This window comes from Prionailurus bengalensis, chromosome D4, assembly GCF_016509475.1.
Source record: "Prionailurus bengalensis isolate Pbe53 chromosome D4, Fcat_Pben_1.1_paternal_pri, whole genome shotgun sequence".
In the NCBI taxonomy this organism is placed as follows: domain Eukaryota; kingdom Metazoa; phylum Chordata; class Mammalia; order Carnivora; family Felidae; genus Prionailurus; species Prionailurus bengalensis.
In genome coordinates this window covers 80,338,456-80,353,647 of record NC_057359.1, presented here as the reverse complement: position 1 = coordinate 80,353,647, position 15,192 = coordinate 80,338,456, and the positions used below count along the sequence as shown (strand labels likewise).

The window sequence follows — 15,192 nt, the reverse complement described above, 5'->3', positions numbered from 1 at the left end:
ACTAGGAAGCCGATGTGAATTTACCAGTTTATAATGGGTCTGTGTGGGCTGGCTTGTCCTAAAACTATGAGCCTTTTCCTCTGGAACCAAGACTTGAGTTGAGGAATAGCTCTACATACTGGAGTAGATACTATAGGACAAAACCACACTGGAGTATAAACCAAACAAATTATACAGTAGGGCCAATGGCACATGAGATCAGAGGGAAGGCTAAATGGAGGTGAGAGGGAGGGCTGAAGCGATCCTTTTCTGGAATAGAACAGGTTTCAATTAAAAGAGTAGACACAGATTTGTAAAAGTAGTGGAGAACTTCCTATGTAAGGAACAGGATGAGTTTTCCAATGGCAGCAGGAGGGAGTAAGAAATGAGATCGCAAATAAACTGGCCAAGTGGTATTGGGAGTCTGGGAGGGGACAGAGTGAGGAGAGGCAGTGTCAGCTCAAATGCCCTTTTTCTGTCAGAAAACACAAGAGAATGTGGACAGATGCTTTTTATTTTATTTCTCTCAGTCGAGCTTCAGTGCTGAAAAATCCTGGCACAAGGGAGACTGGATGCCAGTCATCCCATGTATGAGCTGCCCCAAGAAGAGAGGATTAAGGAATCTGATCCCAGAGCCACAGAGAATCTGTATACAGGAAGTGTCCCGAAAATAGTGCTCAAGAGAGATCACATGGAAGCACTGGGTGGGACGAACTCCAGGGATAAAGAACAGCAAAGAAGATATTTAGCTGCCATCCTGATTCTTGTTCAGAATAGGCCTTTGTACCTCGAGGGAAAAACACCTTAAAATCCTGGCTGTGAATTTCACAGTCATGGCACATGGTGGTAAATTTCTGGATTAAGGTCAAAATGGAACTCTACATGTAATCCAAAGAAAATAAAAAAAAAAACCTCCTTTCAATAATTTTCAAACCCACACATAGGAGGAAATTTATGGGGGAAGCTTTACGAAAACTTTCAAGTTTGATTAACCATTTTGGGTGTTTAATCAAGTTCAAAATGTCCATAGGGCACAATTCTACAAATGTCTTGCTAATAAAAGCATTTTATAGCATGTTTGCCTTGGAAAACTTCACATGAACAGATATGGAATTTGGGTTGTAGTACCTATAAAACCTGTAAGTTCACATTTGGTTAGTTATAACATCAGTTATTGTTACACTTCTTTTTTTAGTTATTACAACAGAAAGTTGAGTCTCTTCCAGATCATTGAGACTAGGATATGCCGAACACCAATATAAACCTCTCTCTCTCTCTCTCTCTCTCTCTCTCTGTCCTCCCTCCCTCTTCTTTCCCTCCTTTCCTCTCTCTCTTTGACTCTCTCTCCCTCCCTCTCCCTGTGGCAGGACATGGAGGAGAGGTTAAAAAGAGGGAGCTTAAATGAACCATATTTGCCTTTCACAACATTTAAGTAATCTTCCTCCTTCATATTTAATTTGGAGACATAGATATTCGTTAGTAAATATTTCCATAAGTCAAAGATAATATAAATCAATTGACTTGTTTAATGTGGCTTATGTGATTTGAGTTTGTTTGTTTTTATTCAAAGGATCCTGAAGGATCAGAAGTGGACATTATGGAAGAAAATGATTATACCGGAATCATCTCTTTTCCTGACTTCAAGATTCCATCCAATCCTAAGTACTTTAAAGTTTTTGTTAATATAAGTTTTCTCTAAAAAGCACATCTGGAACTTTTGGTTGTGAGGCAGATAACCAGTCAAATGGAGCCACCTAGTGCTAACAAATGGCGTAAGCGTGAAAGAAAGGAGGCTGTGCAAAACAGTGCCTTTGTCATGAGCACCGGGTGATGCATGGAGTGTTGAATCACTGTATTATACACTGAAACTATTATAACGCTGCGTGTTAACTAACTGGAATTAAAATAAAATAAATAATGAAAAAGTAGAAAGACCCTAAAAAATGTTCTTCAACAAAAAGGGCACAACGTAAGTTTGAAACAAAATGTAAGTCTAATGAGAAGTGAGGCTCAGTTTCTGGCAAACAAAAACCTCCCACTTCTCATCAATCCTCTTTATATATAGAAAGAAAAACTTGGGAGAGACAAAAATAGTCCCTAGGATTTTTTTTTTTTTTTTCATTAAAACCATCAACTCTCTACCCTTCAAGGAACCTAAGAGACTATCAGTCTAAAAGGCTGGTATGGTCCCTTGCCTTGCTCTGAGAGTTATAAAAATATTGGTCCTCCATAGTCTTTGTCTGTGTAGACTACCAGAAGACAGATTTCAAGAGGGAGAGTGTTCTCAGAGCCATTTCTTTTCTTTTTTCTTTTCTTTATTTATTTAGGCCTCATGTGAAAAGGATTTAAGGTGGCGCCTAGGTGCCTCAGGCGGTTAAGCATCTGACTCTTGATTTCAGCTCAGGTCATGATCTCATGTTCATGGGTTCAAACCCCATGTGCAGAGCCTACTTGGAATTCTCTGTTTCTCCTTCTCTCTCTCTGCTTCCCCTCCCATGCTCCCTCTCTCTTTCTCTCTCTCAAAATGAATAAGTAAACATTTTAAAAATGGATGTAAGAACAGTTTAAACTGTTCAGTGTAATAAAATGAATTCAATGTAATAAATATTTAGTGAGCATCTTCCTGATATGTGCAAAGCACATAAGGAATGAATACACAAAATGGAAATGAATAATCCACAGTCCGTGTCTTCATGGAAATTATAATAGAGTAAGACAAATAAGTGTACTTGTATCTACCCTATGACCCAGCAATAGCACTGCTAGGAATTTACCCAAGGAATACAGGAGTGCTGATGCATAGGGGCACTTGTACCCCAATGTTTATAGCAGCCCTTTCAACAGTAGCCGAATTATGGAAAGAGCCTAAATGTCCATCAACTGATGAATGGATAAGTTATGGTTTATATATACAATGGAATACTACTTGGCAATGAGAAAGAATGAAATATGGCCTTTTGTAGCAATGTGGATGGAACTGGAGAGTGTGATGCTAAGTGAAATAAGTCATACAGAGAAAGACAGATACCCTATGTTTTCACTCTTATGTGGATCCTGAGAAACTTGACAGAAGACCATGGGGGAGGGGAAGGGGGAAAAAAAAGTTAGAGCGGGAGGGAGGCAAACCATAAGAGACTCTTAAAAACTGAGAATAAACTGAGGGTTGATGGGGGGGGAGGGATGGAGGGGAGGGTGAGTGATGGGCATTGAGGAGGGCACCTGTTGGGAGGAGCACTGGGTGTTGTATGGAAACCAATTTGACAATAAATTTCATATTAAAAAAAAATAAAATCAATTTGAAAGTTAAAAAAAATAAATGGCTAAATATAACTTTAAAGCAAAATCTCCTTATAGTCATTTTTCTGACCTCTGGAAGGGAGTTTGCAGTTAATTTGCTGTTTGCAATTAATTCACTGAAGATGTTCTAGAAATGTGAGTGAAGTTGGGGATTTAATTTTTATAATGCATACTTCCTTGAAAATATTACATACTCTATCACACGGAACTGATCTTATTATAACTATTATCATTTCTCCAACTTCATCTTGTGCCATTTGCTCCCTAACAGATTTTGTTTATATCAGACATGGTAGCCCCTCACGATCACTACTTTTCTACCCCAGTACCTTTGCACATGGTGTTCCCTCTGCTTAGAATGTGCTTCACCTTGCTCTTCACAAGGCTGGCTTCCTCTCATTCTTTGGGACACAAAGTAAATGCTCCCTTTTCAAAGAGGCTATTCCTGGATGCACCATCTAATGTAGTCCCTCTCTCTTTCTCTTTTTTTTTTACTCTCTTATTTATTTACTTCATGGTACTTACCTCAATGTTACATTTATTTATTTGCCTCTTTATTGTCTGTTTTTGCCCACTGTTGCATCGTTAGCACTTCAACATAACAGGCACTTGGCAAATATTCATTGAATCGATGATGATGATGATGATAGTCACAATATTAAGTATATTGATTGCATAACCAACATGCAAGATAAATCGCATTTTTCTCATTTCACAAATGAGGTTAAGCAACTTGCCCAAATCCAATTTGCCAGTAAATGGAAAAGTGGGAATTACAAATCTCTTGGACTGTAGCTCTATGAAGACAAATTCTTCCATTTTGTTCATTTTTATCTCCAGTTGTTTCTCCAGTGCTCAGTAAATATTTTTAAATAGAGGTTGTTAATTAAACCCAGGTCATTTTCCTCTTTAAATGAACCATGCTTTGTCTCTAACCATAACTTCTTTTATGTGAGGTGTGCGCTGTATCATCTGGGTAAGCTCGACTTGTATCTTTCTACAAACATTGTCCTACTATAGTGCGGATTTTAGTATTATGTTAGTATAATTATGGTTTAGATTAATTAAGTTAATCCTCAAGTTTCACAAGCTCTTCAAATCAAAGTCATTGACTAGATTAAGACAAAATTCCTGAAAAAAATAACAATATATGAAGAACTAATTACCAAACAATTTCTATTGTCCTGAAAATGCTCAATTATTTGTTTGTTACTTAAAGTTCTACACAAATAAAATACATTACATAGGCTAAATGCATCTCTACTTACTTTCTCCTCTTTATTTTTTTTTTCATTTATTTATTTTTGAGACAGAGAGAGACAGAGCATGAGCGGGGGAGGGTCAGAGAGAGAGGGAGACACAGCATCTGAGGCAGGCTCCATGCTCTGAGCTGTCAGCACAGAGCCCCACGCAGGGCTCAAACTCACAAACCGTGAGATCATGACCTGAACCAAAGTCGGACACTTAACGGACTGAGCCACCCAGGCGCCCCATTTTCTCCTCTTTATTTTTTAAAAAAAAAATTTTTTTTTTCAACGTTTATTTATTTTTGGGACAGAGAGAGACAGAGCATGAACGGGGGAGGGGCAGAGAGAGAGGGAGACACAGAATCGGAAACAGGCTCCAGGCTCTGAGCCATCAGCCCAGAGCCTGACGCGGGGCTCGAACTCACAGACCGCAAGATCGTGACCCGAGCTGAAGTCGGACGCTTAACCGACTGAGCCACCCAGGCGCCCCATTTTCTCCTCTTTAAAACACGAATCGATTGGATTTCCTCTGGGCAAATTAAAACTACTTGATGACTTCCATAATTTTAAATATTTTGCTTCCACAGATACGGCGTGTGGACAATCCGAGCTAAATATAAAGAGGACTTTTCAACGACTGCAACCGCATATTTTGAGATTAAAGAATACGGTAATTTGTGATAATTAAAAGCTTACCTGTAAAAAAATTAGTGTTTGTGCACTAATGCTTTCCATTAGTGAACTTACGGCAGAATCAGTCCCAGATGAAGAGGCAGCCCGGCTGGCATGGTTGTAAGCAGTGGCTGAGGGGGGGCGGGAGGGAGGGGGTGTGTGCTCATTGTTGGAAGGCCTGGGCTCTGGCTCTAGCATGCCTTTGTTACCCTCCAATAAGCTCACAAACCTCTCCGGACTTGTGTTCCTCATCAGAGAGCCAGAAGAGACCTAGTCCCCCAGGGAGCTTGACTAATGACGGTCAAAAATTATGATTTTAGGAGAAACTTAAGTAGGCTGAGATGAAGTGAGCAGAACCCAGTAAGACGAATGATTTACTCAACTCATTAAAACCAACTGGTGCGCGGGGCGCCTGGGTGGCGCAGTCGGTTAAGCGTCCGACTTCAGCCAGGTCACGATCTCGCGGTCCGTGAGTTCGAGCCCCGCGTCAGGCTCTGGGCTGATGGCTCAGGGCCTGGAGCCTGTTTCCGATTCTGTGTCTCCCTCTCTCTCTGCCCCTCCCCCGTTCATGCTCTGTCTCTCTCTGTCCCAAAAATAAATTAAAAAAAACGTTGAAAAAAAAAAAAAAAGAAGAAAAAAAAAAACCAACTGGTGCGAGAACGAGAGCAATTGGGTTTGCATCCCCCAAGTTCAGTGCTATTTTCCTTCTGGCTCACTAATCCCTAATATATTTACCTGAAAACTTAAGATATTCTTATTTCGGAATCAATCGTATTAATGGACTAATAATTAACATATAAATAGCTTATCTTTCCATTCTTATAGTTGTTTACTAGAGTATTTATGTGCTTTGATATCAAATTTAACTTTGTTTTGCTTGAAGTCATTTTTTATTCCTCCAGGAGACTCATAATAATATGGAGAATAAATCCACAGATGTTAACGATTGGCAAACAAAACAGTGACAAAAAATAACTTGTTATGCTGAAACAATTTCAAAGGTTCTAGCCTCTCAATGACCTATAAGCCTACCTGATCCCACTCCCTCTGAGTATGTTTGCTGCTTCTCGTGTATATCTAGAATTCATCCACCTCTTACCATCTGAGGCCATCCTCCTCCATTCATCACCAGGCTCCTCCCCCCCACCCCACCCCCCACTACTGCAAAAGTCTCCTAATTGCTGTCCCTTCTTCCAAGCTATTCTCACTTGGTATTGGCCAAAATAATCTTGAAATGCAAATCTCATCATGTTATTTCTCTATTGAAAAGTCCCCAATAGCTCCTCGTTCCTTTGCTAATCAAAATCAAAATCCTTATTTTGAGCTGGCCCCTGCCTACCTCCTCTGCAGCCTCATTTTATACCATTCATCCTCTTATTTCCCTCCAGCAGTGGTGACTGCCCAGAACACTCTTCCCCTCCCCCACTACCTAGCCAACTCCTACTCATGTTTCAAGTCTCAGCTGAAAAGCCATTTATTCAGCAAATCTGTTCCTAACTTCTCTTTCCTGGGAAGGATTCCCTGTAATGTATATTGGTTTTCATAACTGTGGTATAGGTGTAATTATTTGCTTACCACTGTCTTCACTGCTTGACTAATGAGCTCATTAAGGACAAGGTTTGTATCTTTCTGTTCACTGGGCTATCCTTGTCAATAGGAGCATGCATGCCACATAGCAAATAGGTATTAGATGAAAGGATGAAATGTTTTCCTCCATGTCATATCAGAGAGAACACACCTGCCTTCATCTTTGGTAAAATAGGGAATGCACCCTAGAGCAACAAAGTGCATTCCTCTTTATTTCCATGTTGTCAGCACAGAGCCCAACGTCAGGCTCAATCCCATGAACCATGAGATCATGATCTGAGCCGAAACTGAGAGTTGAACACTTAACTGACTGAGCCACCCAGGTGCCCCAATTACCCAATTTTCTATTAACAGTTTCGCTGGTTAATAGAACTAGAATCTATGGGACCCATGGGTGGCTCAGTTGGCTGAGCGTTGAACTCTTGATTTTAGCTCAGGTCATTATCTCATGGTCATGGGATCAAGCCCCACACTGGGCTCTGCACTGGGCATAGAGCCTACTTGGGGTTCTCTCTCTCCCTCCCTCTCTCTCTCTCTGTCTCTCTCTCTCTCTGCCCCTCCCCCACTTGAGCACTCTCTCTTTCTCTCTCCCTCAAGAAAAAATTAATAAAGAATCCATAAGCCCTGGTACACAGCTTTAGTATAAAGAGAAGGCAGTGCCCTTTTGACAGGTGAAATTCTTTTTTCTTGAGCAATCAAGATACCAGAGAGAGACAGAGAGAGACAGAGAGAGGGAAAGAACTCCTTCCTGTCTACCCTAATTTTAAATTTTGCATGAATGTTCTTTCTTTTAGCTAATTATAAGCTTTCTCTTCTTGACTAAAGTCAAAGTTTTATGTTGGAATTTGGAGACTGGATGGGTTTATCTATAAGACAAAAAAGGGAACTGTTAAATCAGCCAGAATTTTCCTCTTCTATTTTAAACTTAACAAAACTCATGGAGCATATACTATGTTTAAGACTCATGTTGGGGCGCCTGGGTGGCGCAGTCGGTTAAGCGTCCGACTTCAGCCAGGTCACGATCTCGCGGTCCGTGAGTTCGAGCCCCGCGTCGGGCTCTGGGCTGATGGCTCAGAGCCTGGAGCCTGTTTCCGATTCTGTGTCTCCCTCTCTCTCTGCCCCTCCCCCGTTCATGCTCTGTCTCTCTCTGTCCCAAAAATAAATAAACGTTGAAAAAAAAAAAAAAATTTAAAAAAAAAAAAAAAAAAATAAGACTCATGAGAAGCGTGGGAGGGGGAGAGATACAAAGATACATAGAGCATAGCCTTTTTGGTTTTCAAGGAGCTTATACTTTAGTGAATAAATGCTGTAATCAAAGTATAAGCAAAGTGCTTCTGGTACACAGAGCTGGATAAACCTCTGATGGGTAGAGTAGGAGGTGTCCCAGAGATATTGCTGACAGTGATGAGAAGGAGGATGACAATGGCAAGGTGGATGTTGTATTGATGTCACAGCTTGTCTAACTATACCGGAAAGAAGGCTACTCTAATTTAAACGGTAAAATTGCCTCTTTGTTTTTATTTTCAGTATTGCCACATTTTTCTGTCTCAATAGAACCAGAAAATAGTTTCATTGGCTATAAGGACTTCAATGATTTTGAAATTACTATCAAAGCAAGGTAAGAAAGTTTTCTTTTTTCTTTCTTTTTTTTTTTTTTTCAGATTATCCACTTAAATTGAGTGCTAACTCTTGTTGGTGATAGTTGCCCGAAGTGAGAAGTGTGATTCCTCCATCCACTTTATTGAGATATTGTTGACATGTAACATTGTGCAAGTTTAAGGTGTACAATGTGTTGATCTAATTTGCATATATGTTGCAGAGATCTGTGATTTACTGGCAGTGTTTTTCGTGACTTTGGGATTGACTGAGGAAACATCGGGCTTATAGTTTATTTGTTTTGATTTTTTGCTGATTCTGATTTTAGTTTTGCTGGTTACTCAACAGCAAAAACTCCTAAAGTTTTAAGTTCAATGTGTGTGTTTAGGAACCAGCATGACATAAGGATATTGGGGTTGAATGTGAAGACTTTATTTCTCGTCATTTTTTAATGGCTTAATCAACCAGCTAATGCTCCATGACCTCTTCAAGACCCAATGCTTTAAAACCACAACCATTTACAACACAGCGGGGCAGTTCTGCTGATCTGGGCCAGGCTGAATGTAAGCGGTGCTCCCCCGTGTGCCTGGGGTCAGTTGGCAGCTCACCTGGGGGCTGGCTGGTCTAGGGAGGTCTTATTTTCATGCCTGGCAGTTGACTTAGATTGGCTGAAAGTACAAAGATAATTGGACTATGTGTATCTTTCATCATCCAGCAGATTTGTCTGTAGTAGCAGCAATGCTCAGAGAAAGAATATAGAAGCATAAAAGTCCATCACTTCTACCACATTATCTGTCCAAAGCAAGTTACAAGACCAGCCCAAAGGAAACAGATTTCTTTTATACCTTTTACCCACGAGGAGCTCCAAAGGTGGTAGATATATGGGGCAGTGGAGAACTGGAGTTAGTTTTGCAAGCAATCTCCTACAAAAGCTCAGTTCATTTAAAAATGACAATATAATATCATTAACCAATTTGCGTAACTATATGTGTTGGGCATCTTTCTAAGTACTCTGTATATATTAGCTTATTTAATCTTTATGAAATCTCTATGAGATAGTTACTATTTCTGTCCCCATATTACAAATGAAGAAACAGAGGTACATAACTGTTAAGTAATTTGCCCAAGATCTCACAGCTAGGAAGTCCCATGGTCTGTCTGGTTTCAGGGTTCAGGCCTTTCAACACTATCCTACACTGCCTTTCTTGGTAGCATTTATTCCTAAAATAGAGTGTTACTTAGTCTAAACCAACATAAAGACTCATTTGACAGAGAATTAACGAAGTGACTTCTTGTAGTTTATTTTTTTAATGTTTTATTTATTTTTGAGGGACAGAGAGACAGGGTACGAGCTGGGAAGGGGCAGAGAGAGAGGGAAATGTGGAATCCACAGCAGGCTGCAGGCTCCGAGCTGTTAGCACAGAACCCTATGTGGGGCTTGAACCCATGAACTGCGATATCATGACCTGAGCTGATGTTGGACGCTTAACTGACTCAGCCACCCAGGCGCCCCAACAAACTGACTTCTTTTAATGGAGGAACTTACTTTATGTGTGCAGACCACGGATAAGGGAGGTTAGCTCTAGCTATAGTATTGTTTTCTATGCAGCAAGTTTCCTTTAGCCTCTCTTTAGTTCTAAACTAAAAAAAAGAAATACAACGTTAGAATGTTAAAAAAGAACTTATCTCCTCTAACAATGAGATTGAGCATGCTGCTTCTAAAGGTGTAAAAGAAGGTAGGGCACGGTGCTTCACTGATACCAAAATCATCAAGGAAGCAGTGTTTCCTGATCCCGGACCTGAGGTCTTTTGATCTCCTCAAGCAAGATCCGTTTATTTTTTTTTTCATCTAGCACAGAGTCATAAAAATCCGCACTTCGACTTTATTATTATAGCTTTATGAGGATAAGATATAATAGGGGATGGAAGACACTTTAAAGTGTATCGAGTGCTTTATGTAATTTCGAGTTGTTACATTTGATCTGAATTTTATTATTGTAACCATGTTAGCAAAACAATTTTATGGCATTATTGTTTGGCAGATATTTTTATAATAAAGTTGTCACTGAGGCTGAAGTTTATATCACTTTCGGAATAAGAGACGACTTAAAAGATGATCAAAAAGAAATGATGCAAAAAGCCTTGCAAAACACAATGGTAAGACGTTAAGACACGTGCGTTCACTCGTACCTAAAGATGCATCACAAAGGCTGGAGAAAAGTCACTTCCAAATCATCTAGTCCAACCCCCCATTTTACACAGGTGTGCAAGTCGAAGCTAAAATGCTCTCTTGGCTTCTCCTGGGCCTCAGGATGAAGTCCACTTTGTGTGACATCAGCCTCCCTCACCAGCCTGTCTCCTGCTCTTTCCCCTTTCCCTCTCTCCTGTTCTGGTCACTAGTTCCTGGAACTCTCACTAGTCTCTCTTGCCTCCAGGTGTTTGCAGTGCCGCTCCTGCCCGGGAATGCTCTGTCCCTTTGTGGCTTCTGCCTCTTTGTGGCCTGGCTAATCCCTTCCTACTCTTTAAATCTCAGTGTTAACACCCTTTCTCTGGGAAGTCTTCCCTGACTCCCGTCAATTAGGTTGGCTGCCCCTGCCAGCTCTCGAGCCTCCCTTACTGGAGTATGTTTTGTACTTTATTACAGTGTTCTCAACCAGAGACGTTGTTTACCCCCAAGGGCACATTTGGCAATGTCCAGAAAACATTTGTGGTTGTCACAGCTGGGAAGGAGGGGGGTACTACTGGCATTTAGTGAATAGAGGCCAGCATGTTGCCAAATTCCCGCAATGTGCAGAGCAGCCCTAACAACAAGTTATCCTGTCCAAAATGTCAACAGGGCTGAGATTGAGAAGCCCTTCTTTACTGCAATGGTTTAGTTGCTTCTCTCTCATCCTCTACACTGAACCCTTTGTGGGTCTGAATTGTTCCCATTATATGCCCAAAGCCAACCTGGTTCCTGGCAAATGGCAGGTGCTCTATGAATATTTCTGAGTGAATGAACTCATTGGGAAGTTATTTGTTCATGGTCAAGGGCTAGTGGTTGCCGGAGCTCAGATTAGAGCCCTGGTCCCCTTATCCCTTTTTCAGTGTTCTTGACACTATACCTCAGATGATAAGGGCTCATGTCATTCTACTGATTCTTGTATATTCTTGTATACATTCTACTGATTCTTGTATATTCTTGTGGTTTGTATCATCTTGTGGTTTGTATTTAGCCTATGTTTTTCCAAAGAGTTCTATTTATTCAAGTTATAAATCAGACACCTCTTTTTAATGTAAGATTTTATGCTGGACACTGAGATTTGAAGGTAAATAAGACAACAGTCCCTGGCCTCAAGCTACTGGATTTTAGAAGAAAAATAAGGCAACATCTATTTCACTGTTGTGGTTAATAATTAAATAATATGATATGACTTAACTCTATGTCCCTTTACCCATTGGGTGTTTTTAAGTTAGTGTTTCCATGTGTACGCAGTGAAGTCCAAATTAAATATCATAGAACCCAACAAACTCTCAGGAGCAAAAGTGAACTAAAATCAGGCCCAGAAACATGGGTGACAACTCAAAGATTAGAAGAAGGAATCTGTGTCAGCTAGTACAAAGAACAAAAAACCAACAACAACCAACCTTGTTGAACCATATAGTGTTTATGACTCTTCCTATACGTCTACCCAAATTAAGTTAGAAAATAGTATTCTGGGCTCAACTGTAGACTCAATCATTCACTCTACTGGTGACAATAAACTACTCCTCTGATAGTTGCCTTCTATTTAGAAGCTAATAAAGGCAGATTTTGTTAATTTTTCCCTTCTCTGATGTCAGACGCTTAACTGACTGAGCCACCCAGGTGCCCCACCAAACTGAAATACCTCTTTCTGAAAATACCTCTTTCATTTTCTCTGAAATACCTCTTTCATTTTCCCTTTTCAAAAAGTTGATCAATGGAATTGCTCAAGTCACATTTAACTCTGAAATGGCAACTAAGGAATTGTCCTATGAAAGTCTGGAAGATTTAAACGACAAGTACCTTTATATTGGTGTCACAGTCATAGAGTCTACAGGTAAGTTTTCTTTTTCCTTGAATAATATTTAGACAGCATATTAAAAGTATAAATAATTTCTAAAATTCTTTCGTATTATATTTTCTTCCATAGCTAAATATTCCTTTTCATATCATTAAAAACAGACTAGAGTAGAGCTCTGCCACTCTATCATTGGGTCTCTATCACCCCATGTGCAAAAATGGGATAGCACTGCCCAGTTGACATCTTGAGTAGCCTAGCAGGCTATGTGACTTGAACATGTAGCACCCCAATGTTCTCACCTGGTAAGAATAAAAATCTAAATGACATTAGGTATGTACAAATGTTTGATAAAATGCTATGCAAATGGAAGATACTGCATTATCATTTAGTCTCCTTATCCGTACAACGATGGTGTTGAACTATATACAACCTAAAGCCCCTCTCAGCTGTAATATTCAGGAATTCTATCTAAAATCAGAGATAATGGTTTTAAAATGGGTACAATAATAGCATACATATAGGGTTGTGGTGAGGATCAGAGAGTCAATATATGCAAAGCACTTAAAATAATACCTGTCAGCTAGTGAATACCATATAAGGTGTTAGCCCCCCTCCTCCCCCTTCCCCTCTATCTTCTTTTCTCCTCCCTCCCTCCTTCTTCCTCTCCTGCTCCCTCTTCTCCTTTTCCCCCTCCTCCTCCTTCTTTCCACTTATTACTTTCTTAGCATCCTTAAAACTATCTTAGTGCTCTCAACCCCGACTCCAGTGGTTTGTAATAGTCATTAATTATTACTCCAAATTCGGTCAATTTGTCTTACTTCTGGTGTCTTGATTACTGATGTTCTTTATATTTTCAGGTTTGTATTAAACCCCCAAACTAACTTGAACAAGTTATGTAACAGCACTAGCCCCTCCTTTTTGTGGTGAAATGAGAGTTAGACCTCATGATCCCTAAGGCCCCTTCCGCCTCTTTGTATTTGTCCTTGAAGGGTAGTAGAATGAAGAATGGCAATACTTATCCAGTTATTGAGTACCTTGTATTTATCAAATGGTTGATAGATGTTGGAGAATGATACTCCTTGCCCAGGATATTACTTTTGACATTATTTTAATGTTTGTTTTTTACTTTTATTTTTTCTCAATTTATTTCAAATAAATTCAGTTTAAGCTACATTTATGAGATATTCAAAGAGTGTTGCTAAACATAGAGGCTTACAAATATGAATGCGTGTAATCCCAGCATTCAAGTGGCTTACAAACTAGCATCGGCTGTAAGACAGGGAAACGAAGAATTCTGTTATAAGCAGGAATTCTATTTGCCCTCTAGGCAAAGTTCTGAATGCTACTGACCTTCAGAGGTAGGTGAGCTCCTAGATGATTGCTGAGCAACCAAGTATAGCACCCTGAATGTAATCAGTCTTGAAGGATAAGTAGGGTTTTGAGGCAGGGATGGTAGATGGGGAGAAGTAGGACACCATCCATAGAGAGGACATACCACAGGTAGCAGGCAAGACTTGATCTTTGAGATTATCTAGCTGATTGCCCAGTTGGCCGACGTATAGGATATACATATGGATGTAACGGATGTAATATTGGAAAGGACTTTGGGGATACTGGAGCTTTGTATGTTATTGGGCCCCTGCCAGTGGACTCTCAGGACTCTGTCTACCTCAGGCACTCTTTTTCTGTTTTCCTCTCCATATCTCTCCATATCCCTGTGCTCTACAGGTGAATCCCTGCAAAGCTTAGTGCCTAGTCCTTTCCCTCTCTCCATAATCCCTTGTACATATTCAACTGAAACTCAGGCCACTGACAAAAAGTGGTGGCCCTTCCTCACCTTCCTCCCCAGTCCAACCCTGTAGCTCTCCTTGCACAAGCCTTGGATATAAGGCTTTGGAAAACACCCGAGGTCTAAACTTTTCTCTGCACTGCCCCCTTTGAACCAAGACTACTGATAAATGAATGAGTGCAGGAATGGAGCAAGTAAGTGAATAATCTGTGGAGACATACACAGGTCAAACAGATCCCCGTAGGGATTGGCATATTCTTAAAAAAGGTCAACGTGATGCATGTCATTTCTTTAGGTGGATTTTCTGAAGAGGCAGAAATTCCTGGCATCAAATATGTCCTCTCTCCCTACAAACTGAATTTGGTTGCTACTCCTCTTTTCATGAAGCCCGGGATTCCATATTCTATCAAGGTAGATGAAGGAGGGAAGGTTGCTGAATATGGTTCTCTTTTTCTGTTTACAGAGAGCATGGGGATGGCAAACAGGGGAGGGAAGCTGGAGAAGGGAATCACAGAGGGAATTCATTTGTAAAACCCGCTCCTTAAGATGCAGAAGGAGGTGGGAAACTGCTGGCCAGCTTCAGCCTCAGAGTGATTTCAGCCTGTAGGGCAAGTGCCGGTATTTAGCAAGTAGTCAGGTAGCCTGTGCTAGGCATTCCCTTAAAAAGCATTGCATTAAGTTATATGTAAATAAAACACCGTAAGTTTATAGTTAAAAAAAAATGCCAACATTTGGGGCGCCTGGGTGACTCAGTAGGTTAAGTGTCTGACTTTAGCTCAGGTCATGATCTCAGAGTCCGTGAGTTCAAAACCCACGTCAGGCTCTGTACTGACAGCTCAGAGCCTGGAACCTGGAGCCTCCTTGACATTCTGTGTCTTCCTCTCTCTGCTCCTCCCCTGCTCATGTCCTCTCCCTCTCTCTCTCTCTCTCTCTCTCTCTCTCTCAAAAATAAATAAAAAGTAAAAATTTTAAAAAAGTAAAAATAATGCTAACATTTAAA

The 15,192-nt window shown here is 40.4% G+C and overlaps 1 protein-coding gene across 1 annotated transcript in view; it reads left to right on the top strand.

Moving 5' to 3' along the window:
• C5 (complement C5) overlaps positions 1 to 15,192 on the top strand; it is an 88,829-nt gene that overhangs the window by 12,816 nt on the left and 60,821 nt on the right. The window contains exons 5-10 of the mRNA XM_043565226.1: positions 1,550 to 1,641; positions 5,111 to 5,193; positions 8,310 to 8,400; positions 10,421 to 10,535; positions 12,313 to 12,439; positions 14,488 to 14,603. Coding sequence (XP_043421161.1) covers positions 1,550 to 1,641; positions 5,111 to 5,193; positions 8,310 to 8,400; positions 10,421 to 10,535; positions 12,313 to 12,439; positions 14,488 to 14,603 — 624 coding nt within the window. The remainder of the gene's footprint in view (positions 1 to 1,549; positions 1,642 to 5,110; positions 5,194 to 8,309; positions 8,401 to 10,420; positions 10,536 to 12,312; positions 12,440 to 14,487; positions 14,604 to 15,192) is intronic.